We start from the raw sequence: 24,209 nt of genomic DNA, 5'->3' as shown, positions 1-24,209 counted from the left end.
TTTACAATATATATAGAAATGTAAACCGTTAAAGATTCAGTTGGTACGGTAGGATGTGGACACGGTAAAACAGTCAACGTTTCATCGAAAATTAGGCCGAACAAAAACTGATTTCAGCGCCATCACAATTATTGCATCCAACTAACGGCATGCTAATGTCACCTAATTAAATTATACCTCCATGTTTAAAAGGAAAATTAGTAAAAAATTACAAATTTGTCAGAAATGTTCCCTCACTCACGCTCCCATTGTCAGTCATCAATCAATCAATCTAAATAAATTTTACGATTATGTAAATACATGTATAAAATAAAAAAAGTCTTGTTAGTAATACCTATAATTGTACAACTTATTGGGAGAATTTAATGTATACATTAAACAAAAATTCTTATCTCTTTGCAGTATATGTATGTACAAGATTAACGATCTATAAGAATCTATCAAATTGACAAGATAATCTTGCACTAACATGGCTGCCGGGATCAATAGAAAACTGTCATGATACCTTTTGCCCATGCTCGTTGGCATTATTACATTTTTTAAGATGTATTGTATAGATAATTCCTGTGAATATGAATGTTTTTAAATTATCATCAAATTTCTTTATACTTCTGTGAAAATGTCATAATTTTGATGATTTGTAATGATAGGTGAAAGTGTTCTGAATAACTGTTGACCCGTGAAAAGAGGGTGATTCACAACAATGTAATTCAGCATTATAAAAATATTACCATTTTTTACGATCCATTAAAATGTACAGATATTATAACAGTACCTAGTATTGTACACGAATGTCAACGATATTTTAGTTCTTTTCCAAGTACTAGTTGTATAAGATTTGAATATATTTAATAAAAAATTTTTACATTATTTTTGTTATACAGTTGTGACAAGACAGTGCCTATTTCTACAGTTTTACCTTAGTGTCAAGTGTCACAGTTAATAAGGGAAACTATTGAGTTTCCAATAGGTGAAATATTAATATGGACATTTTTGAATTTATTTGCGTATCTGTGATTACATTTATATGTGGTATAATATGTACGCTATGCGTGGAGTTTTATTTATTCAAAAAATATTTGGAAGATGCTCCTTTGGCAAGTCCTCCAAAAAGATCGATCCATCATGGAATGGCTCAATTACCTAAAGAATTACTTGAGAAGATTCAAGATGAAAAAACAAATCCTAATATAAGTATATCTCGTCAAGCTATGTGCCAAGGTAATGAAAACTTGGCAATAAATTTAACATTGCAATTTTTGTTTAACGAACTTCGTAATGCTGAACGAGTTCGTCTTTGGTTGTATAGAAAATTAAATAACGAATTCAAAGAATTGTTAACTCAGTCGACTACTGGGAAATTATTAGACAGTGTACAGGTAACTGAAATATCAACATTGGAAGTGTTTTTTTAAACTTTATCTGTAAAAATATTTATATATTTTTTAGTTAAGAGATTTAAATTTGGGTACTCAGTTTCCCACGATAAAAGGTTTAGAAGTTGCAGATTCAAAAATAGATGCAGATACAGGTTTATTGGAATCATTGGATTTATCTTTAGATTTACATTATTCCGGAAATTTTCAATTGTCAATAGATGTGAAAATGCTATTGGGTAAAACCGCTTACATGGCTCTACAAGGTACAGAAACAACTAATTTGAATTTTAACTTATCCTTAATAAGTTTTTGTTAAACGAGAACGATGATTTGTTGCAGTGAAGCGGATCAGTGGCAGAGCTAGACTGCAATTTACACGCGTTCCATATACTCATTGGTCTCTAAGCTTTTATTCGGATCCTATACTTGAATTAGAAGTGCAGTCTCAATTTCAAGGACGTCAATTACAACCACAGATTATTTCCTTAATTACAGGACAAATTCGGAGAGCTGTACGTAGGAAACATACGCTACCTCGCTATAAATTACGTTACAAACCATTCTTCCGCAGACTGAACGACGAAGCGGTAGATTTATCGGAAGTAAGATTTGTTCCAAGTATTTTTTCAAAATGTACAAAATGAGAGGAAGAGTATTTTTTGAATTTAACTTAAAAATCTAAATGTTTATCTAGGTTGCCAATATACAATTAACACCGGGTTATTTGGAAGTATCGTTACTAGAAGTGAGTAGATTAAATCTTGGAGTTAATACGCTTAATGCCGAAGATAAATCGCAAGTTGAAGTGTATTGTACAATGAGCGTAGATTCAACACCTTGGGTATATCTGACTCAGTATACTGGAGTTCCTTATATGGTGTTAGACTTGATTATTAGTAAAGTTAGTTCTCAGCAATTAGGTGTAGTATTTAAACAAGAAATTGTGCCAGAAATAGGTCACGTTTGCGTGCTAGTCGAAACTATAATAACTGGAAGTCCAGCTGCAATTGCTGAGATGAAAAAGGGAGATGTTTTAGTAGCGGTAGATGGTAAAAAAGTGTCTAACATGAATCAAGTAGGTAAACTCGTAAAGAGTGCTGTACAAAGACGTTTCATTATAAGGGTTGAAAGGAAGTACTCGAAAGCAGATTTGGATAAACAAGCGAGCATGAAACTGGATAGCGAAAGATTATCAACAGAAAAAGGAATGGATAGGAAAACGTTGAAAACTGATGTATCGAGTAAAGGAGATACTTGGAATATTGAAGAGAGTAGCAAGATTAAATTTGAAAGTCAAATAAAATTTTCAGATTTGAAAGATTCTGAAAATGAAACCTTTGACAAACTAGAAGCAGGTAGTAAACTTTTTAAGAGAAGAAAAAGTAGTGCACATATTACAGATGATAGTGCTGCTCAGACACCTGACAGTATACCTTCTAGAAAAATTTCAATTACTTCGAGTCAATCTATAATATCGAGTAGCTCTCAGTTTTGCTTTAGCGACGATAACTACATAACAAATGTGTCGGATTTGTATTATACCACAAAAGAAAAGGAACATGCTTCTTTGATTAATTTCGAAGAAACTAGAAACTTTCAAATTGACTCGGAACTTCAGTATCTAAATATTGGTGTATGGAGTCGTGTGAGAGGGGGAGAAATTCCTGCAAAATTATTAGGATATATAAACGTACCGATGAAATTAATACTAGCACAATGCTACACGTCTTCAACCGGTCATTATCTTAAATGCCATGCTTTGTTACCACCAGACAGTGGTATGTATTATTATTCATTATCAATTAATGATTAACATTGTTTCTATAATATCATATGCTTTATCACTTGGTTCGTTTTTTTTTTTTTCTTTCTTTTAAAAGCTTCTTTGACAAGCGTTCATCCAAAGCTACAAGGATATTCCGGATTCGATCCAACGCTTTGTTTCGGTGATATTTTATTATCTTACGTATGGGAGTCCAGTTATCCAAATCGTCATCTAACTGGTGATTCAGGGAAGAAAGAGAGTACAGAAGCTGCCAAAACACAGCCAACATTGAGCGAAGAGATGACAAATAAAAAGATGCACGACTTTATCAGAACGCATTTCCATAGAGCGACGCATTGCGATTTTTGTACAAAAAAGGTTGACATTTTTTTTCTCATATCAATGAGACCTTATATGGGACATGAAAATTTATATTTACTATACAGATTTGGCTAAAGGATGCGGTACAGTGTAGAGACTGTGGCATGGTGTGTCATAAAAAGTGCGAAGTCCGTTGTCAAGCATCGGGGATGTGCGGAGCTGAGAGTATAACGACAGTGGCACTAGAAGCAGACGAAATAGAGCCTAATACTCTAATCGGGGAATCAGGTCCAGAAATTTCTCTAACCAGTTGCGAAGATAATGTACAGGTACTCAAGACGTAGTCAAAATTTCTATTACACAAAAAATGGCATTGCCAACCCGTTCAATTTTTTTCTTCTTTCTGTAAATTGTATGCACATACGTATACTTGAGAGAACAGTGAACGTTATGGTTGGCAACTCCATAAAGCAGACTTGAATTTTTATTCGTTTTCCGCTACAATCCAATGTCATTTTCCAAACAATGTTCCAAACGAACAATAATTTTGTATTTAAGATAGGATAGGATTTTCAAATGATATTTTGCAATTAAAGAAAAGAAATGAAAAAAAAATTTATGAAATATGTAATATACATGCAAGATATATTTTTACGGAAGAAATTGTATATTAATTTTGAAAAGTTCAATTTTTATCATTCTAATTGTCACTTGAATGAATTTTTCAGAAAGAATTATTATACAATAACAATCACTATGCATATCTACGCTTTACTAGTCGTACTTAATTGTACAGTATGTCGAATGCTGTAATCAAGTAATTGCAGTTTTGGGCAATTAATGATAATTATTTTAAAGAACAACTACTATAGTATTCTTGGTATTTTGTATATAGGGAAACAACTGTTAAATACGATTCACTTTATTGTTGGCAATAAAACTGATCATCCGTAAATAGGGGAGGTGAAGGTTTTTTGTAGGTTTGCACCTTGACCTTGCTTTCTGATTTTTAGTATTTTGGGAATTTTTGTAAGTAAATAGATCACTTGCTTTGTTATCGTGTAATTAAACCGCGTGTAAGCGAATATTTTACCATATTTATTACACGGTTGGACGATGAAAATTACATATTAATAAATGTGAAATCCGTTGATCGATTAATCAGGGTGCAACTATGATGGCCATGAAGGCCAGTATAGCTAACACTCTGTTGGGCCTGAAGAAGGCTGGAAGTACAAGTTGCTTGGCCCCACCGGCTTCCGGTACCGGTTTGGCATCTAGAAGTCTTCCCCCCAGTCCCTGTGCATCCCGCAAGGTAGAATTTAATAACACAAATTTCTTCATTTCGAACGGAGAAGGATCAGATTCAATGCTCATCAATTATTAACCGTCTACGATCATTGAACGATATTGGTTTGATTTTTCCTGGTACATTAAAGACACAGCTTTAGACCTTCTCTGCTCGATATTTGTTCTTGGAGAAAAAAAAAAACGCGCTTATGACAAAGGTATTTGAGTGTCTAGTTTTCAAGCTTGAATCCGTTCTATCTTAATTAAAGGATTCAAAGGAAGAAGGTACATTATCGTCCTTTTGGTTTGAAATTTACTTTACTTATGTGAAAATCTAAAAATTTCTTAAAAGAAACAATGCTCTTTCTTTCTCTTGTATCCTTCATTTGCATTGACATTTTCACTTGTTGCAATGTTTCTTAAAATTCTGTACACCAGCTTGCGCTCTTCTCTACTTTTGCTAACGATCACACCGTTTTCCGTTGCTCATGGCACTAATTTATTTATTTGGGAATACCTAACAGATATACACGCAGATGCACATTAAAGCCATTACGCTTGTTATACATATAAGATATTATGTATGTATATAATACATATGTATATCGATGCTGTTACAGCCTTTTTACAAAAGCAATAAGCGTTAAATAAAGTTGGCTTTTGATTGAGTTTAGTAACTGTTACCGTTGTTAAAAGTATCGTATGAAATCGAGACAGGTGCATTATACTCTAGGATCAAGATTTCAGTGTTACGTTTGAGATCTGACGAATCTGATTGAATTATTGAAACATTTAGAATTCATTGGTCGGAGGATTGGGCATAAGTTCTGATCTTTTGGAGGGTGCTGAGCCTAACGTGGCAGCACCTTTGTTAGCCGGAGATTTGGACGATGGTCTTATGTCCAGAGCTAAAGATACCGGCAAGTTTTTGTACAAATACTTGGAACCTCAAGAACGCGTCGAAAAGATCAATGCCATGGTAAGCATAACAACTGCAACATATTTCTGATTACAAGTTAACATTGATGATTTTTATTACAGATGGGGAAGCTGAAGACTGCGCTCGACGCGGAAACTACCTCAAGATTAGAGTTATCGCAGAGCGGAGAAATGGACAGTATTAAATTGATCGCGCAGAGTGATTCGAGAGTGCAAGCACTGAGTGTCTTACTTTTGCATTATTGTGCTGGTTTACAGCACGCTCAGGAAGCGCTAGATCGATCGCTAAATAGTAAGGAATCTTAACGAACCTGAAGATTCACGAATGGAAATCAAAATACAAGATAAGAAAGATTACGGTGTTGATATGCAAACGTATAAGTATAAAGATGACATACCCCCCTTTTTTTTTTTACGTGGAGGAAATCTTCAACCCCTGGGGAGGGGCCGGAGGTAGTGTGGGTATGATAGTACTTAATATTTTTGTACATCAAGGTGGTAATCTTTCGATTTTTGATTAATCCTCTGAGAGCGATAGTTGAATAGAAACACCTTACGAAACATTCTCTATAGGTAATACAACAAACGTTCCAAACTTGACAATTTACTTCAATCGGTCTAAATTAGCGAACATCGATAAATTTGTTCAATTTAGAAAATTTTACGTCTTATATATTACATGTATGCCAATGGGTTCTACGAATCGAACGCGCTTTGCAATGTTTCTCGAGATCCTCGTATAATAATAGATCTCGCAAATAATACTCGTGAATTTTAATCGTGATATCTCCATAGCTTACCAGAGAACACCAAATACTAAGACTTGTATTTACAGATTATTATATGTATATTCGTAGAGAAGCGATCGCAACATGTGCTTATCAACATGTAATTACGCGATACACAATTTCAAATATCTCCAGCGATATAAGTACCTATAGACTATAGATGATCTAGCTTGTAGAGTTAGCTAAAAAAGATAAACCAGTATGGTGTTTTTGAGTTCAGTAGTAAGGTAATGGGAAATTAGCTACTTAAACATAGTAATCCATAGTTGAATGGAAAAGGAATTATTCTGTTTGATATCAGTATATCATTTACTTCAATAATTAATTAAGGGTTTACTCCATGCTCTTGTTCCGTTTTTTTCCTTTTTCTGTTTTTTTTTTTTTTACCAAATCACGTCTTACGATTAGTGATTCGAAATTAGCTGCAACGAAACTGACACGAATTACGACTGATTTTATCAAATATAAATGCGTATCAATGATCTATCGTCAAGCGTGTAAGATAATACACGGTACGATAGAATTCCATCCAACAGAATGAAAACATTTCAAGTATCAAAGTGTAAATTGCGATTCATTGTTAAGAAAATGTAAAATGAATATACAGAAGAAATCAACAAATAAGATAATGAATATAATAGATTGATATATGAGAATTGTTTCTCGTTAGAGTGTGTGAAAGAGAGAAAGAGAGAAGTTGGCGGTGTTTAACGTTTTCGTTGACGCTGCATTGGAACGTCCAAGTTTCTCAGTAAATATGAAAATCTTCGAAAAACGGAGGCGCAGTTAAACGACACAACGCACAAAGAACCTACGTCAGAGCCAAAAATTTTATAGGGCCGAACGCGTTTACGAAGCTTGTTCGAACAACCATCTAGAAAAAAGAAGTTTCTGGTGGTCAATTCTGTCGTATCTCGTGTTTCGTTTACAGCGAATCGAGCTATGTTTTCTCATATCTTTTCTATCGCGTTACCAGCCGAACGATCCAATGATTTTTCTCAAGTTTTCCGAGTACGGAAATGATTATTCGTGGAGCACAGGATGTTTCCCTCTGTCGCGCGTTGCCAGATCATAGTTGGCGTTAATTCAGAATTAATAAAATTGCGCGTCGTTTTTGGAAACGTTACCATTTCTCGAATCCGGTAGACAAGTTGACGACTGGGGAAGAGATGAAGGACATTTTCCTTGTTTTCTAAGAAGAGAGTACATACTTACATATGTAAGTAACTTAGGCATGTGCAACACCGCGTACATCGATCTCGATGAAGAACCTTTTATCCGTCGTCCATGAGAGAATCAATACGAACACGACGACTGAGAAGTCATGGGGGATTTTGGCCCGTGAATCTATTCTCGTCAGTGAAATGCACACGCAGTATCCTCTGGCCACGTGCCAAACATGCCGAAGAATCGTATAAACATTTTATCCCTGTTGGGCACTAGGCTCTACAATGAATGGAGAGCAACAGAGTCCTTCGAGTTCGAGACCGAGACCGAGTCCGAGTCCAAGTCCGAGAGGAAAACAGCCAACGTTCGTTTCGTTAATTATCCAAAGGATTCATGAGTTTCGTTTTATGTTTATATTTAAGCCGAATAAGCCTATATACCTATTTGAGTAAAAATCATTGAAATTGATAATGGTAAATAAAAAAGAAAATTGATAATTATCTAACGATTTCATTATCCCCATCATCGAACGACAGTGAACGCAACGAGCTTGTTAATAGGTTGAAGGAAGGCATCTAGGTCGAAACTAGAATTAGAAAATGCTCTGATTTGAGCCTCAACTTCTAACGTTTCGATGTCGTGTAACTAAGGACAGTTCGACTCTTTCTGCCATCCATCAAGTACCTTGTTTACAATTACAAAGAACTGAAATTTCTATTTCCAAGTAAATAATCAGAAATGTAGTTTAACGCGGTGAAACGTATACCTACTCTCTTCGATCTCGCGATGTCGGCCAAAACTGAAAACGCAGACGGAATTTTCTTTTGTCTGAAACGACCCGGCAATTTCGCCAGCTCTTCCAGACGCTGCTGCGACTGTTTATTATCGCGATCAATGTATACACGTGCGCGTACGCAATTTCTATTTAAACGTCTCCTTCGTAATTACATTTTCTGCCTTGACGCGATTCCTTCAAATAAAAATAAACTACTGAAATACATAGAAATACATAGAGAAGTAAGTACCATCGTCCGTCAAGTTTCCAACATTGAGAAACGTTAACTGATGAAAATTTTCGTTTACAAATAGCACGTGTCATTTTTATTCGCGGAATTTACGTGGCAATATCGAGTGTTATTTGTGAAAAATACGAAGAAAAACGTCTGAAATGAGAGCGCGGCTGGAAAAGTCTGCGAGGGGTTGCAATGGCGCAGTAGGCATCGTGCCGAATCAACGAAAGAACCAACAGTTCGACTTATTTTCAACCTTGATTTTAAAACGACGCTTTCAGAGAACATCGCGAAAGGAACAAAGCTTTCGTCACGTGTATAGGGCTGGCGCGGCGTGACGGAAGCGTGGCGGAAACGCGTTAAACGCGTCCAAGATTTTTCATTATGCCATTCGCTTCCTCGTTAACGCGCGAGCCATGCCGCTAATTGCACCTTTATATAACTACACGATCAAATATATACATATGTACTTACATACATACCTATGTATGAAATGAAATATTCGACCAACGCAACGACAATCGAGGAATCATTTGTACAACGTTGTGTAATTCCCTCTTCAAGATATTCTGCCCGATGAACGCTTTCTTCACCCTTCTTGCGTAAGTTCGCGGATACACCTGAAAAATTGAACCGATATCAGTGAAAAGTTTCAAACTACCTGATTCGTTGTATTATACAATGCTGTTCAACGAAAGTGAATCCAAGGATACTTAATTTTCTTATTTAAAAAAACGGAAAGGGGTGAGGGGTGAGAGAGAAATTCTTATTGTAATAATTGTATAATACGTGGCGGGAAAAATGTTCAAATATCCCGTTCTATATTATATGAATTATAGATGAAAGAAACTTGGAATAAATTAAAAAGCAATGAAAAAAATAAGATTTAAAAGTTGGTAAACTAAGCGTTGTAGGAAGAGTCACGTAAACGCGCCACTTTCCAAACTTACACGCACCGTGCGATTATCTTCCTACCTATCGCACCATTAAAATGAATTTCTTCGTCTCGATAGAACGTGCTCCATTACGGTGACGTATCTTTCAAACAAGTACGCAAAGTCCTTCTGATAGGCTCATTTATCTAGCTATTTCTGTACGAAGAAACTTCAATGCCACGTTCAACGTAGTTCGACTCTTAAGAGGTGTAACGCGGAAAAGCCATCAACCGCTTCACCAAACGGTAGGTACATATTTATGTACATGTAATTGGCGCGTTACGTTCTTTCTCCTGTTTGTCTGGAGACAATATCAAGGAAGAGGGTGGCCTTACTCGTTACAACCTTGATCCCCGGCGTTGCACGTTCGTGGAAAAGTTGAACGGTAATTTCGACAGGTTGCAGGTCGGCTGCACCTGGTCGTGCATGTGCGTCTCGGTATTTACCGATTGTTTTCAAACAAAGAGAGGGAATCGAAACAAAGTAGTCAGCTGATCCGAGATGCATCTTTTGGTGGGAGAGCCGCATCGAAGGCTTAAATAGCACCGCGTCGAGTTTCTGCACTACAGTGCCAGGCAGCGTCAGCTGAAACGCTCTCGTTGCCAGACCAAACATACTAAACTAGGTCCTCCTTTTGCCTTTGAGAAAGTAACGATCCTTTCAACTCACTTTCCGATCAGATGTTGACTTCGTCAACGTTACTGCGTACTTTTCTTACTCCTTACGCCCCAACGACAATCTTCGTCCCATTGTCGAACGCGATAGTTTTCTCGAAAGTGCGCGTTTAGAGCAGAGGCTGCGATTCGAAACATGATAGTTTCCTGATGCTGAAACGAGCGAAGAGTGATACGAGCGATACGTTGAGGAAGAAATCATAAAAGCGTGCTAGCTGTTCTCGCTGTGCTCGTTTTTTCAGAAAATTCAAAGGTGAACTTTCAAGAGATTCTTCGAAGATAGCTCTTGCTTTCTTTTTCCACTTGGAGTTTTCACGTTTCACGTAGCGGTAAAGGAAGAATAGAGAAGAGAAGAGATGAGACCACCCGCGTACAATGGAGAGGATGTACAGATTTCTCAGGAACAAGGAGAAAGAAACGTGGCAATGGCTGTTTGCGTGCAGTTGGCGGGCCGGGCAATAATAAGGGTAGTTTCCCGATGCGAAGAGGCTCAGGACAATTGTAATTTAGGTAGGCCGAATTCATGTAATTCCACTCTCATTAATCATCTTCTTTCTGCTCCGTTTCTTTGCCTGGCTTACATTGCTATTAACTTTTGCTTTGTTTATCATCGGATTTGACAGTGATTTATTCAAAAGATTTCCACGAGAAAGTTGCTCGAGGAAACTCGTTGAATTCTGATCGAGAGAAAACGATCATAATTTCGAGATATACCTACACCTATTTGTTGTAAAACCACTGTATCATCTTTTACTTTTTCCTAAGCAAACCAATTATGTACATTCAATTTAATAAGAAAGTGTACCCATTTTTTTCCTTTCGATTCAATAAACAAAGATAGATAATCGGTTAACGAACATAATTGTTTCCTTCGCGTTTTATATACTTTCTAAGCTACGATATCTTTCCGCCTTTGAGGTATTACACTTTCGCTCAGCGAGGATTTCGTTCCATCGTTCGTGGAAAACGTTCCTCCAGTATTTTTTTTCCTTTCAAATGGCAATACGAAAACGGAACGTTCATTTTTTACTTGGAAAAGAAACAAAGAAATAGGTTGCGTAGGTTTTACTCGTCGATGCCGTGATAAAAAGAAATTTTTAGATAAGATATCGGGCTAAAACTGCATCGCAAAACATTGACACCTGGACTAATCCATTCTTTCTTCTTCTAATTAATTAACGCTTTTTACAAATTTCATAAACTGTTCTAAAAACGCTTACAACCAAGCATCAAAAGTATCACACGAAATTGTTAATTAGTCGATGAGTTGAACTTGGATAATTCAAAGTTTTTTAGAAATCGAAGAAAGCGGAAATTTCAAGTGGAAAGTTTAAGCCCTAACGATAAGATTTACTGTTTAAATGCTGGTTACGTATAGGTAACGCATCGTCTGACCCCCTACTGGCATAATCTACTTACGCCAGTAGAATCAACGTTAACGCAACTCTCGACGTCTCTATCACCGTGAAAATCGGCGATAATTTTGTAACGAATTGCAAAGTAGTGAAAGCAAGACAATATTCTACATAGTATATACATAACATTAGAAGAAATTTAATGTTCACTTCTTGAGAAAGTTGCTTCGAGTAAATTAACCCTTTGCAATCCAAATATGCCTCCTACTCTGAACCAACCCAATAATGAGTGTTTACCATTTACAATATCTATAATAAAATTTCTAAATTAAATTCGTCACCTATAATTTTATATTATTTAGTATTCTATAATGTTCAGACTAAACTAGAAAGACTGGTAAATAACTGGCGTCTAATAAATATATGGAATAAATGGACCGCGAAAGGTTAATAGACACGTATGATCGAGTGACCTTAAAATTCGTTCAGTTAGAGGACTAATAAAGTTGGCAACACGATATGCGTTTCTGGCCGGCCTTGATTCGTTGATTCAACCGACGACCTGTAACGAGCTCGACTTTCAAATTACCGTGACAAATTAGTTCGACTAGCATTAGGTGGTACACGTCGTTGCAACGAAAGATCGACGTATACTTTCAGAGCACCCTGTAGATCAGGCGAATCGAATCGTTTCCTGATTCGATCTAGAAGAAAGAACGGCTCTCACAGTCCTTACCTTATCCGTACACCTGGATAGATTTCAAACCTTTCTCAATGCCGCTTCTTCCACTCTTCCATCTTTCAGTCTTTCAGTCTTTCAGTCTTTCAGTCTTTCTGCTTTGGCCTGACTGGACATCGTTCTTTGCTTCGTATACAACTACCTCCGCTGATGTATTTAGAGATCTATAACAAAAAGCATCTACTCCATCAAACGCAATGCTTTGTTCTTGCGTTCACACGTTTTTCTCTAGCCTAGTTTTATCATTTTTCACATATGTTTATAAACAATGCATGTTGTCCAACTATTCAAAGTAAAGACGATATTTCTAGTTGGTAAGTGGCGAAAGTCTCGAAGCGGAGAAAACGAGAGCGAGAGCCACTTGCCAGCTCGAGAAGTCGCGTGTACCTGTAACAACACATACATATTAGTTATCTTGAAAATCTCATGATCAGTTATATTTAAGAATGACTCTTTCTGTAAGTTTCGCGTGAAAACGATCCAGCATGATGGATCAAGAATGATGAAACAAATTTGCTTAAAAATATACTGGCAGATTTCTATTCTCCAATCATATTTCTATTTAGACTGATTATAATTAGACCGTAAATGTTTATGCAAACATACACTTTCTATTTTAAACTTCTGAAAAGTATGGAATCTTATTTTTCATATTAATTTAATCACCGTGTGTTTTTCTAAAAATATCCACAGTCTAGTTGTAACGTTTCATTTGGAGTAGTGCGCTAGGTGATAGTTGATAATATAGGTATAGGTAACAGGTGGTAGTTCCTCACAGCGATACTGTGGTTCGTGCATCAATTCGAATAAAAGTGAAATGCGTGCTCGGGGTTCTAGCATAGATAATTGGTTGGATAAACATTCAGTTGCACAACTCGTATCCGGTCTTTGTTCCTGAAGCTGTCTATGCACTGATCGAAACACATTGTAAACCTTACACGTACGAGCATGAGTTGTTTTTATGAGTGCAATTTCAAAAAACATGAGATAAGATACAGCTGAAGCATTAGTGTGCTACTTTACAAAAAAAAAAATCAGAGCATAAGATAGAAAATAAACAACTAGCCTTTTATACGATCGTCATGCTTTCTATTCATTTCTTTTTTTCATTTTTCTACCAACACTATGAAAGCGCAAGTTATTAGACAAATATATGTATACATATATACTATAGGTACTTGAATATTTTACTTTGATAGCGCTTTCGTTGGACCGTTCATTGTTAAAGCGATCGGTGCACACGTGCATACAATCGACGCGTCAACTCTGAGTCAATAGTCTGTCAACAGGAAAGATCTGTTGCACGTTTTGGAAGCATTCGTGTGCACGAAAGGTCAATCTCAGAATAGTGAACCGCTATGAGGCCTTGGCAAAGTAAATGCACGTGCTTTGCATGCCGTACCAGAATCGTTACTTCTTCCTGATCCTTTTTACATAAACTTCCTACAAAGTGTTAACGAACTAACCAGTATTTACATCGTTTCATTAGTTCTTCAAATTATTCATCGTCGATTCTAAATGACAGACACTTGAATTTTCCCATTAAATATTATATATGTATGTACGTACACAAAAGATTCAACTTACTGATATGTATTTATCTGATTTCCTGGTATCTTTGTTGGTACTTGTCCAAGGTATAAAATGGAAAATTTGTATTTCAGAAAATGAGCCATATTATGTCGTTCAATCTGAACCGTCGTTCTGTGAAAATTATGGTAGTAGATATCTTACGTGGTTCAAATCAAAATTGAAATGAAACGCGCATGCCTAAAGAACATGGTCGACATTAATTTCCAGCGCGATATCAAACAAGCGAATGTCCCGTAACTATTTTCATACCGTTTAAACGCGATTTATACCATTCTTTTATTCGTCAAAATTCAAATTTTAAATTAAGAAGTTACGTTTACTGTATACAATATTCAATCATTCGAAATATTAAAATGTACCGGGTACTTTGAGAGTATTATTAATCCTGCTTTTTAAGCTTCTACTCTGCTCCGCTAAAATACAATCTTCCGGAAAGTAGGTAGAACGAATGCCAAGGACGGCAAATGGATGCTATTTATTTCGGAAAATTGTCAAAAATAGATGTTTCGAGGTAAAGGAGCCAGACGGCGAATTCGAGAACTTGTACTGAATCAGTATGTCTTAGCAAGATGGCGAACGCCGTCACCAGAGTGGTGTTGCGCTGCGAGGAAGCACAGAAAAATGAGAGTCTTGGTAAATTGTCTTTCAAAATATACCTAATAAATTACTTAATTAGACTATCGTTGTTTTATTTCTTAGTATCATTTTAAGTTGATCCGTTTAAATTGGTCGTTACACGTGTAGGTGATTGAATTTAGTTCATGACCTAGTTTTAGCTGCTACAGGTGAATCGCGGCTTTTATAAAAATCGTTGTACACTTATTTATTTTTCTCTTTCATTTCTCTCCATTTTCGATATAATGCGTTTGCACGACACGATAGAATAGTCACGGTCCTAAATTAAAAAATTAAAAAGCAGTATTTAAAAAATGTACAATTTCAATTGTTATCGTCGCACGATGGCATTGATACATTGACCTACTTTAACAGCTGATCTATCTTCATGCTCCAATTGTACTAATTATTACGTAATTTTTTTTTATCTTACGACTTTTTAAATTTTTAATAATGCAAATTAAATTTCGCATAACGTATTCCTTGCGTTTCAAAAAGTGATTATATAACATTTACTAATATTGCATTTTTTTTATTTTTTTCAGATCTATCAGAATGCCAATTGATGCAAGTACCTGATGCGGTTTATCATTTAATGAGACACACAGAATTAAAAAGATGCGATCTTTCCGGGAACGTGATAACAAAAATTCCGCCAAAGTTTGCTGTAAAATTCTCATTAATCACTGGTAAGCTTTTCAAGATCATTTTTTTTTTAAACATGATCTGTTTTTTTCTTTTTTCTTTTTTTTTTTATTTGAGCTACAAGGTAACATAACATGTAACATAAATTCAAACACATAATCGTTTCTAGAACTAAATCTCAGTCACAATCAAATGAGCAAGCTACCAGAGGAACTTGCAGAATTACAAGCTTTGGAAAGACTGGATATATCACATAATACTTTCATTGCTCTACCACCTGTTACATGTCGAATACCACAGCTAAAGCGGCTTCTAGCCAACAACAATTCAATCATTGGTAAGTGTTGCACACCTATAGTACATCAGAAATATTTCAAACAATTCGGTTACCGATAATAATTCCGATCTTATAATTCCAGATATAGACGTGGAAAGACTTAGGCACGCTCCAGTTTTGGAATTTATCGATCTTCAGGCTAATCCATTAACGGCTAGAATGCACGATCTTCTCGGTACTTTGACTCGAATTAAAATTGAATTGACGCCTAGACAGGTCGAAGAGTGGGAAGATCTTACTATTTGAGGCGAATCTATAGAAATGTTAAAGAAAAAACGATCAAATCTGCCAAAGCGGCTGCTAATCGTCGAATGTTCGTCGCACATGGACGTATAGTTTGCTTCCACATTTCTTGACTGATATTCTTCGAGGATTTGCACACGGATCGTTGTGCGAATTAAGAATAAACAGCAAGTATTTGTACAGTGATAAAAAAGCATATGACTGACCGATAACCGATCTGGCGATAAGCGGCCGGCATACGTAACTGATCACAGTTTACGGTTCCTTACGATCTGTACTTAAAGAGATAGAATCTGCCACGTACCTGGAACTTTCTTAATTGATCTCGAATGAATACCGATCAATCGTTACTTCATTTTCTCGTTTTCTACCGTGTGATTTTTTTTCTTTTCTTCTTCTTCTTTAGATTTTATTAAGTTGCCCGCTCGTTTGGCCGCGCAATGCTGTGATCGATGTATGTAGGTACGTGTAACATCATGAGCTACCGATTCAATTTATTCTATTACATTTTTACTAACTCCAAATAAGTATCCTGTAAATTTAAGATACGTTTTATTATTTTATATGCGTGGACTTGACATATTATTGTAATAAATTGTATGACTGCCAGTTTACGGGCGATCGACTGCTGATAAATGTTCGCCATAATCAATAAATACTTTGATTTTATAAAATACAAAAGAAGAAATTTAAAAAAAAAAAAAAAAAAAAAAGTGTAATTCAGGTATACCTGTTGATACGTAAGAATTTATAGTTCTTTCATATATTTAACGGACTTGTAAGAATTTTGCAAGAACGTTTGTATTTAATTTATACAAACAATGTGTATTAATCGAAATGTGTTACGAATTAATTATAATATAGCAGCGTGTAGATGCACAACACACACATCAGAATGTATTGCTCTGTATTTCTGATCTAGTCAATTGTCCGCGAAATGTTGCAATATACTTTAAGAAGCATAATGTTCTATTTTATTTCCTTCGTTTCCTCTTACGAATATGAAGGAATAATTAATCGTTTGCATAATCTTATAGGCAAAACGTTCAATCAGTTATCGATAGGTGGGATGTACCGAAAACTGCTTCGATCACATAAAATACTTCTAGATCGTGCATGTTGGTTTAGTAGCTATATTTTTTTCAATATTAATAATAATAATTATAATAATAATTAAACGTATAATGAGTCACAGAGTTAATTATCTACAATACTTGCTCATGGATATAAAATCACAAAATATACATAGAATGGACGCGGTTTAATATTAAGAATTAAGGTAGACATACGGACTTTTTACGTTCATTTTACGTTCTATCATTATCTATAATAATTTTCTCTTTTCACTTTTAGAAAGTGATATACAGCCTATCAGCGACCGATGATCAAGCGAAGACCGATAACGTTCGCTGAAATCGATGAACGCGCGCGAAAATACTGACGATTCTCGCAAAAACCTCAAACTCCTCGATACTTTCGCGACTAAACGGATAAATTAAAAAGGTATCGTTAAAGACACGCCGCGCGATAGCGATTGCTCGGAACGAACCCTAAATAGAATCGTACGTCAGAGCGAAGAGGAATTACAATAAATCAGCTGGCAACTGAGCCAGAGAAGAGGGCCGAATGATATTCGTTTACTCGCATACTTGCGTATCTTATATACCAAAGCTACACTTTAATGAATGATTAATAATTATATATATATACATATACATATTTTTAATACGCGAGTATATATACGACTACACGAGTTCGATACACCGCAATTGAATCTAGGACGAATCTAGGCTTTGTAACAGCGAAGCTAAGAGTTCCCTCCAAAGATACCGAAATAGAGGCGTTTAAGGGTCAAAAAGAAAGGAGAAAAATAAAAAAAATAAAAAAAAAAAATTGAAAGAAAATATTAACGCCACCGTTTCGTACTTACTCCTGTGAATGGAAACAAATTCATTGCTTCGCATGAAGAATCAAATCTGGCACTCACACGCGTACCATTCGCTTCATTTTTTCTTCTATGTCCTTTGCAAATATGTACAGAAATATATCCTAACTAAATTCACACCCAGGCAACATCATAAACAAAAACTTGGCCGATCGTTCTTCGGAATCTACTTGCTGTACAGAGCACCACCTAATCATCCTCCTCTTGTATGTATTTCAAAAACAAATACGTCAATTAATAAACTTACACAACAATAAAAGATAGAAAAATAACGACTCTTAAGTAATTGTAAAGTAATGGCATCAATTTTAAAATCACCGGCAGAGGCAAGGAACCGATCATTTTCTCCTTATCCGTGTACGTATACGTGTATATAGGTGTAAAAGAAAAAAAAAAAAAAAAAAAAATAACACTAGGATTGGTCAGTTTCTTGATCCTCGGCAAAGATAACGCGAATTAGAGTTGCCTACTTTACAATCGAGTCGATCGAAAGAAAATAAGGGAAAAATAATACACAAACCTCGTGCAGTTACAACAATCACAATATTCATCCGTGACGTGTATAGGCTGGGCACGTATTACGTTCATGGGAAAGTATTTACTTTCATCAATAGAGTTTTTAACTCGTTCGCTTGTGCACGTTCACGTTTATAGAGGCACATTTACAGAAGTGATCAGGGTGCATTTTATCGTTTTCTTTGAAAAACTTGTATCGTACAGCTGAATCTGTACGAACAAATTTCTTTTTTTAATGATTAGATGCAACAATATCGTTCTAAATAATTGTACGATCTTAATGTCCTATTTAGTAATTAAGTGAGTTTAAGATTTTCCATTCTTTGAACGGAGCTAGATCTGCAAGACAAAACTAGTTTCCATTTTCTTCTTTCCTTGTTCGATAAGCTGATTGAAAAAGGAGAGGAGACGTGTGCTGGGTAATAATTGACTAAATTTCTGACAAGTAATTACGCTCTTTCGGAAAAGGTCGAAACATTGGCACGTAGTCGTCGATTTTCATTAATACGAAATCGTTCGTTAACATTTAGGCCCATCACTTGTGAGCAGGCAGTAATTCTGGAATCCTGTGTGCCAGCCGATCAACCAACGCACACACATACACAGATACAGACAGGCACGCACACATAAGCTCTCCTCCTCGTCGATTGTATAAAAAGAATCTCGTAATCGCTATTCCTTATTCTTTATCACGGTTATCAATAAACTAACCGTGTATTATTGAACCGATAGCGTTTTAATAAGCTTGTTTAAACTTCACTTCGTCTTCCTGTTTAACGTTTCAAGAAAAGTGGCTAAGTGTTATATAGGTGACACTCGATATAAGAGGTAGGTACAAAGCCCTCGATTGGTTGAGATATACGACGGACACGCGTCCAACCGTCCCCTTGATCTAATTCGATCATGTACAACTCTTCACCGTCGTACATCGGTATGGAACCTTCGCTGGTAGCTAAAAATGAAAAAAAAAAAGGTGTAATTTATTAAACAGTTGTAACTCGAGTTGTAATAAGTAAGTGAGACGTACCATCGAAAGGATAAAGCGCCCTACACGTTCCCAATGGTGGTTGAGCATCAATTTCATCGACATAATACTCTTCACCGCCGCTACCAGGAAGAGATGTCCTCGATTCTCCAAGGCCAGATTCCGGGCTATTCGTGGAACTGTGCATCAGTACCGTAAAGCGAAAAGCGTGTCTAATTGGTTTAGTTAAAAATTCTGATCTCTGCTTTTATATACGAGTTGTAAAACTCATTATAGCAACGATTCTGTTTCTCCGTTCAACGGAAAGGAAACCTTTCGTTTCGGAGGCTGAGCTAAGTCGGTGAAACACAATTCGAGACACGAATTTAATATTTAATTAGTAATTAGTAACTAATTGAAGCTTACCCATGCGTAGGTTGCGGCGTACCGGGAGCACTTTTCTTATGCATCGATTGGTTCGCGTTCGTGTTGCTAACGCTCGAATCAGATGCTGATCTTGAAAGGCTCTCCTCGCCTCCCGAATGACTGGATCTTCTTGAACTGAGCGGTCTCGTTGCAGAACCATTGCTGGTAGGTTTTCGTGGAGCTTGGCTGGGACTGGAAATGTTAATAACAAAATGTACGATAAAATAAAGATAATCTAAAGAGAATTGTACGGAGATCGTAGAGTATCAAGTTTTGCAAGGTCACCTGGACAGGCTGACGCCAGCGCGCATTGCTTCCTCGAGATATCCTTGAAACTTTGCCAACTCTGCTCCGAGTTTATCCAGCTTGTTGCTCGATTGATTCAGTTGCCCTTCTATACTCATTGGATCGCCTAAAGCAGGATTTTGTTCGTATACACCCTTCATCTTCATCAAACCGTCCCTCGCTGCAGTTTCTTGTTGAATCTTTGCTTGAATTTCATCTAGCCTTTGTTGAAGTCTTTTCTTCCGTTGATTCGGAGGCAGGTCGCTACAATCCTCCTTCGCACCGTCACCGTATCCGGGCACGTTGTTCTGCAACGTTATAAATTGAGAATCGAAATCTTCCAACGATGGTACGAACAAGGATTTTTAATGAGATACGATGGAAAATAAAGAGGAGAAGAAAGCATTCGTTTGATCGCAGATAACAATGATATCATATACGAGTTACTTGTACGAATGAACAGAAAAAATTCAGCAATTCAACAGTTTGTTGATATTATGCATCATTATCGCTGTCACTATTACTATTACTATCACTGTCACTCTCAATGTCAATGTTACTATCACGAGCATACGTGAGAAATGAACAAATTATCGTGTGAAATAAAAGATATACGTAAAAATGATGATTTTGATAAATAAAAATAGAGGACTGTCGCACGGAATGAGAATAGCGATTGTAAGGAGAAAGACAGACCTTTAAAGCTATGCACACCTCGATCAACTTCTGTTTTGTTCGCATGAAACAAATTCCAAAAGCGTATCATTCAGCGAATGAGTCAGAAACTATCTCAGCGGTGGTGTTGAGTAAAAACTCATTGTCAGTGAAAAGAAAAAATAAAAGAAAAAGAAAAAAAAATGAAATAAAAGATTGAAAGACTTGTTTCGTTATACGTGAAATGGTATCTTTCTTTCTTTCTTTCTTTCTTTATCTCTGAATGTCTCTGAGTTTGTACTCGACCGGCAAGACGTATCTCTAACGACACATAAAATGATTACTGAACATTTGGATGCAGATAAAACAATAAGATGCTGGGTGTTATATAAGAATGGCAGGCGAACACAAACGATCTCGAACTGCAGGTACTTACTAAGTACAAAAGTATCCAAATTCATAGTCCACAGGTGTTTGGAAACAAGAGACCACAGACAGATCAAATCGTCCACCAAAATTAATAAAAAGTACAAAAGACAGATAAGTTATGCTTGCTTCGGAAAAATCGACAAGTAGGGATCATGCAAAATATCTGTGTAATCGAACCCCGACTGAACGGTTTTTTCAATCTTCAAGGCTAATTAATTGTAGATATTAAAAATATAAATAAGAAAAAATTGCTTGAAGGATACGAATCGTTCAACTGTTAGGTACCAATGTATCTTAATCTATCATTCATACGAGTGACTACACGAAAGAATTAAAAAACAATTGTGTGTATATTACAGGCTTGCTGACCAAACAATAATGCATACAATGCATTTACGATAATGATACAAGAAATAAAGAACAAAAGGATATTTCGTGCATGTCGTAACTATCTTTTGTTTCGTACTATAGGTATTCTGACATTCTTGAGAATTAAGAAATGGAAGAAGAAGAAGAAAACGTGGACACACGTTCGAATCAGAATAATATTTCTGGGCGCAAAGTAAAGATGTACGGTAGCGAAATTCATGAAACAACATTTACCTTATTGCTACTGAATATGCCGAAAAGACCGACCCTCTTCTTAATTTTACCGCCGGAAACGGTGCCCTTTACCGTAAGGTGATTGTGTATAGGCTGCATCACTGGTTGCGATAACTGACTATTGCTATCGTACGTTTTAGCCACGGATAGATCTTCGAACGGGAAATCTCCTGGAGGTTGGAAACCGCTCTTGTAACGTTCGATCACCAATAATGTGTCTTCCTTTTCGTTGATCTCGTTCGCTGCTTTCTCGATACCGTCTAAACATTGAGCAATTATCGGTGCCACTGCTCGTTCTATCTCGACAGATTTTAACATGTAGTTTCGCATATTCTTTATTCTCTTCTCGTCAAGTTCCTAGAATATGATAAACAAAGGATAGTTCGTCAGAATCATCGACTATAATCTCGGTCAATTAAAAAATGAGATTTCAAAGATAATACCTGAAGGTGTTGAAATACTTCTGGCATGGCCGTGTGGTAATGCTGTGTTTGCATATCGTTTGTTTTCTGTAACTGGTTCGCGTACTCGGTCTTGGCCTCTTCGCTTTGCTGAGTCTTTAAAGTCATGTTCATCCTCTGCTTCTCTACCTGGGATGTAAATAAATCGTTTTTATCGTTTTTGTCACCTCTATTACATTGAATGAAAGAAAAAATAAACATCGTCAAGAAGGTCAAGTATCAGCCCTCTGGTTATTCATCAGTCGATTAAAAAATCCACCTACTTCTGCTCTGGAAAGATGTAGATCAGCGTCTGCCCTCTGATAATTCTCGACCGCTCTTTCCGCTTCACGGAATGCCTTCTCGTACGCCTTCCTGGCTCGTTCCAGATTCCCAATTTGACCGGTCAAGGTGGCCATTAATCTGGCACCCTCTTGAAGATGCTTCTTACGATCCTCTTTGAAATCTTTCACGAGAATATTCAATTCCCTTAACACGTTCGCTTGCAGATTCTCCGCGATCACTTCCCTCTGTCCCGCCTGATCGTTCACCTCGTTCAGCTCCATCTTGAACGCCCGACAAGGACTGTACCTGCAGGCGAAACAGATTTCGATACGTCGAGAGGATGTTCTGGGTTGCAACGGTGCGAACAGGAGATCTGAAATCTCCTATTGAAACGAACCAACAGGACAGATGAGACGAGAAAAAAAAAAGGGACTACTTGTAACTGGTAGCTGATAGTCGGTAGGTAGCCGCTAACCGAGCCAGTTAGCGAACTTATGTATCAAGTACAAAGGAACCCACCCACGCATTCGGATAATAGATTAGCTACGAATGTGATAAGAAAAATACTATTTTATTACAGGTAGAGGTACTTTGAAATAGAAATTATCCGTGTCGAGGAAGATTACTACGAAGCGTGGATCCGGTATTACGCTTCCAAGTTGGCTCACACTTACTGATAATCCTCCTCCTCTTTCTTCTTAGGTTGATAGCTCTTCACAAGACGTCTGCAATCAGAAACGAAACAAGATTACCGATGCACGTGCATCGAGCGATTCTCAAGGGAAACGTTGCGCACACTGGTAACTCTAACTAACGATAAGTGTAATGTACGAAAAAAATCTTATATAGATGATTTTTCTGAAAGTAAAGAAAAATCCAAGTTCGAATGGGAAGCCTTGTTTCAGCTGCGGTTTCAGATTATATCCTTCATTAATGACGAAGCAAAAATTGTCTATTCCAAAGATAGACAGAAGAAATGTTTTTACGGAGCGTTGCGAAATTGGGTGACGAACGATCTTGGTAATTTCGTCGACAACATATGATAGTTTTTTAAAATAGAACACGCGTTTCCGGTTAATTTGAAAGAAACGTTCCTTGAAATTCGTAGCACGAGTTACGTTTAGTCATTCGCGTGACACGAAAATAATAGCGGCCAAGTAATTGTAATTTGAAATTTGAACGTGGGGCCACAAGAAACGAGCGATAAATGTGTGCCAGTGCACTATCATCCGGAAGTTGACGTGTCCTTGATACCAGATCAACCGTACGTTAACTGGCCTTAACGTTCGTGAAAATGTTCGCGATGAAAACAGGCATCGATTTCTAAAATACCAAGACATCGTGTACGTTGTAAGCAAGCAAGTTATTTTCGAGTCAACTCGAGTTCCTCTTTCCAGGTCTCGGTTACCAATCAAAAACTTCAGCTCCGCTAATTTTTCAAACGAAACGCGGTAGATTGAAAGAATCTCGTTGTATCGATTCGCAGCGTTCGGAATGCGTTCGATGAAAATGGAACGGTGCATCGAGGGAAATTGCCGGAACGATAAACGGTATTGCATTTGTACCAGTAACGCGAGCGTGTATCGCTGAAATTACGACGCATTAAGGCGAGGGAACGTGCTCGCGATAATTTATATGCAACGGAACGAACGTGCCCCGGGGATAGAAGCGTGTGACGAGCACGCGAAATTCTTCTCAAACGTTACACGCGCGAACTGATTAATCGTAAGAGACAACGATAACTAATCGGGACAATTAAATCCGATCGGATTGAAAAAAAAAAATGGTAAAAATCGATTCGCGCGACGCTCTGGTTCTGAGACAGCCGGTAGGACAAAAGTGTCGGCAAAACAGTAGACGGCATTCA

At 36.8% G+C, this 24,209-nt stretch overlaps 3 protein-coding genes and 1 long non-coding RNA gene across 13 annotated transcripts in view; 2 read left to right on the top strand and 2 right to left on the bottom strand.

Annotated features, from left to right (window-relative positions):
• The first annotated feature begins 474 nt into the window (after positions 1–474).
• Positions 475–6,427, top strand: Pdzd8 (PDZ domain containing 8). 3 transcript variants are annotated; one of them, XM_076693202.1, is made up of 10 exons: positions 475–705; positions 885–1,379; positions 1,450–1,642; positions 1,719–1,981; positions 2,074–3,157; positions 3,260–3,522; positions 3,591–3,794; positions 4,631–4,780; positions 5,552–5,734; positions 5,797–6,427. In XM_076693202.1, exons 2-10 carry the CDS (start codon positions 984–986, stop codon positions 5,998–6,000), a joined length of 2,940 nt encoding a protein of 979 aa, XP_076549317.1. In that variant the 5' UTR covers positions 475–705; positions 885–983; the 3' UTR covers positions 6,001–6,427. The 3 variants fall into 3 exon arrangements, with proteins under 3 accessions (XP_076549317.1, XP_034194509.1, XP_034194508.1); XM_034338618.2 differs by lacking the exon at positions 5,797–6,427 and having other exon boundaries at positions 475–1,379; positions 5,280–5,649; XM_034338617.2 differs by lacking the exon at positions 4,631–4,780 and having other exon boundaries at positions 476–1,379.
• A 2,713-nt stretch (positions 6,428–9,140) lies between these two features.
• LOC117610807 (uncharacterized) lies at positions 9,141–10,016 on the bottom strand. The gene is made up of 2 exons (XR_004583018.2): positions 9,616–10,016; positions 9,141–9,279 (listed from the first exon to the last, which is right to left on the bottom strand). It is a non-coding gene; the product is annotated as an uncharacterized LOC117610807 (long non-coding RNA).
• Positions 10,017–10,167: 151 nt separating this feature from the next.
• Sclp (leucine rich repeat containing protein 20 sclp) lies at positions 10,168–18,150 on the top strand. 4 transcript variants are annotated; one of them, XM_034338632.2, is made up of 5 exons: positions 10,168–10,521; positions 10,596–10,778; positions 15,116–15,259; positions 15,385–15,552; positions 15,635–18,150. In XM_034338632.2, the coding sequence occupies exons 2-5, from the start codon at positions 10,625–10,627 to the stop codon at positions 15,796–15,798; spliced, it is 630 nt and encodes a 209-aa protein (XP_034194523.1). In that variant the 5' UTR covers positions 10,168–10,521; positions 10,596–10,624; the 3' UTR covers positions 15,799–18,150. The 4 variants fall into 4 exon arrangements, with proteins under 4 accessions (XP_034194523.1, XP_076549379.1, XP_034194525.1 ...); XM_034338634.2 differs by lacking the exon at positions 10,168–10,521 and adding an exon at positions 14,457–14,588 and having other exon boundaries at positions 10,637–10,778; XM_034338633.2 differs by lacking the exon at positions 10,168–10,521 and adding an exon at positions 14,395–14,588 and having other exon boundaries at positions 10,641–10,778.
• The window catches only part of Cip4 (formin-binding protein 1-like Cip4), a 22,441-nt gene continuing 16,358 nt past the window's right edge, over positions 18,127–24,209 (bottom strand). For 2 of the 5 annotated variants that reach the window (XM_034338621.2, XM_034338625.2), the window contains exons 3-11: positions 23,017–23,067; positions 22,342–22,648; positions 22,061–22,207; positions 21,618–21,974; positions 20,628–20,657; positions 19,932–20,239; positions 19,647–19,838; positions 19,284–19,420; positions 18,127–19,208 (exon numbers count right to left, since the gene is read on the bottom strand). In XM_034338621.2, the coding sequence (XP_034194512.2) occupies positions 19,051–19,208; positions 19,284–19,420; positions 19,647–19,838; positions 19,932–20,239; positions 20,628–20,657; positions 21,618–21,974; positions 22,061–22,207; positions 22,342–22,648; positions 23,017–23,067 (1,687 nt within the window). In that variant the 3' untranslated portion in view covers positions 18,127–19,050. The remainder of the gene's footprint in view (positions 19,209–19,283; positions 19,421–19,646; positions 19,839–19,931; positions 20,240–20,627; positions 20,658–21,617; positions 21,975–22,060; positions 22,208–22,341; positions 22,649–23,016; positions 23,068–24,209) is intronic. The other 3 variants (XM_076693222.1, XM_076693224.1, XM_076693223.1) reach the window with 3 other exon arrangements.

Source organism: Osmia lignaria, chromosome 3 (assembly GCF_051020975.1).
Source record: "Osmia lignaria lignaria isolate PbOS001 chromosome 3, iyOsmLign1, whole genome shotgun sequence".
Lineage (NCBI taxonomy): Eukaryota > Metazoa > Arthropoda > Insecta > Hymenoptera > Megachilidae > Osmia > Osmia lignaria.
This window is presented reverse-complemented; position numbering and strand designations above follow the sequence as displayed.

Bases quoted from the DNA above. Each gene is read 5' to 3' on its own strand.
- Pdzd8 (XM_076693202.1), top strand. From the start codon at position 984: ATGGACATTTTTGAATTTATTTGCGTATCTGTGATTACATTTATATGT. The intron at 1,380-1,449 runs GTAACTGAAATA...TATATTTTTTAG, and splicing joins AATTATTAGACAGTGTACAG to TTAAGAGATTTAAATTTGGG. The intron at 1,643-1,718 runs GTACAGAAACAA...GATTTGTTGCAG, and splicing joins CGCTTACATGGCTCTACAAG to TGAAGCGGATCAGTGGCAGA.
- Sclp (XM_034338632.2), top strand. From the start codon at position 10,625: ATGAGACCACCCGCGTACAATGGAGAGGATGTACAGATTTCTCAGGAA. The intron at 10,779-15,115 runs GTAGGCCGAATT...TATTTTTTTCAG, and splicing joins TCAGGACAATTGTAATTTAG to ATCTATCAGAATGCCAATTG. The intron at 15,260-15,384 runs GTAAGCTTTTCA...AATCGTTTCTAG, and splicing joins AAAATTCTCATTAATCACTG to AACTAAATCTCAGTCACAAT.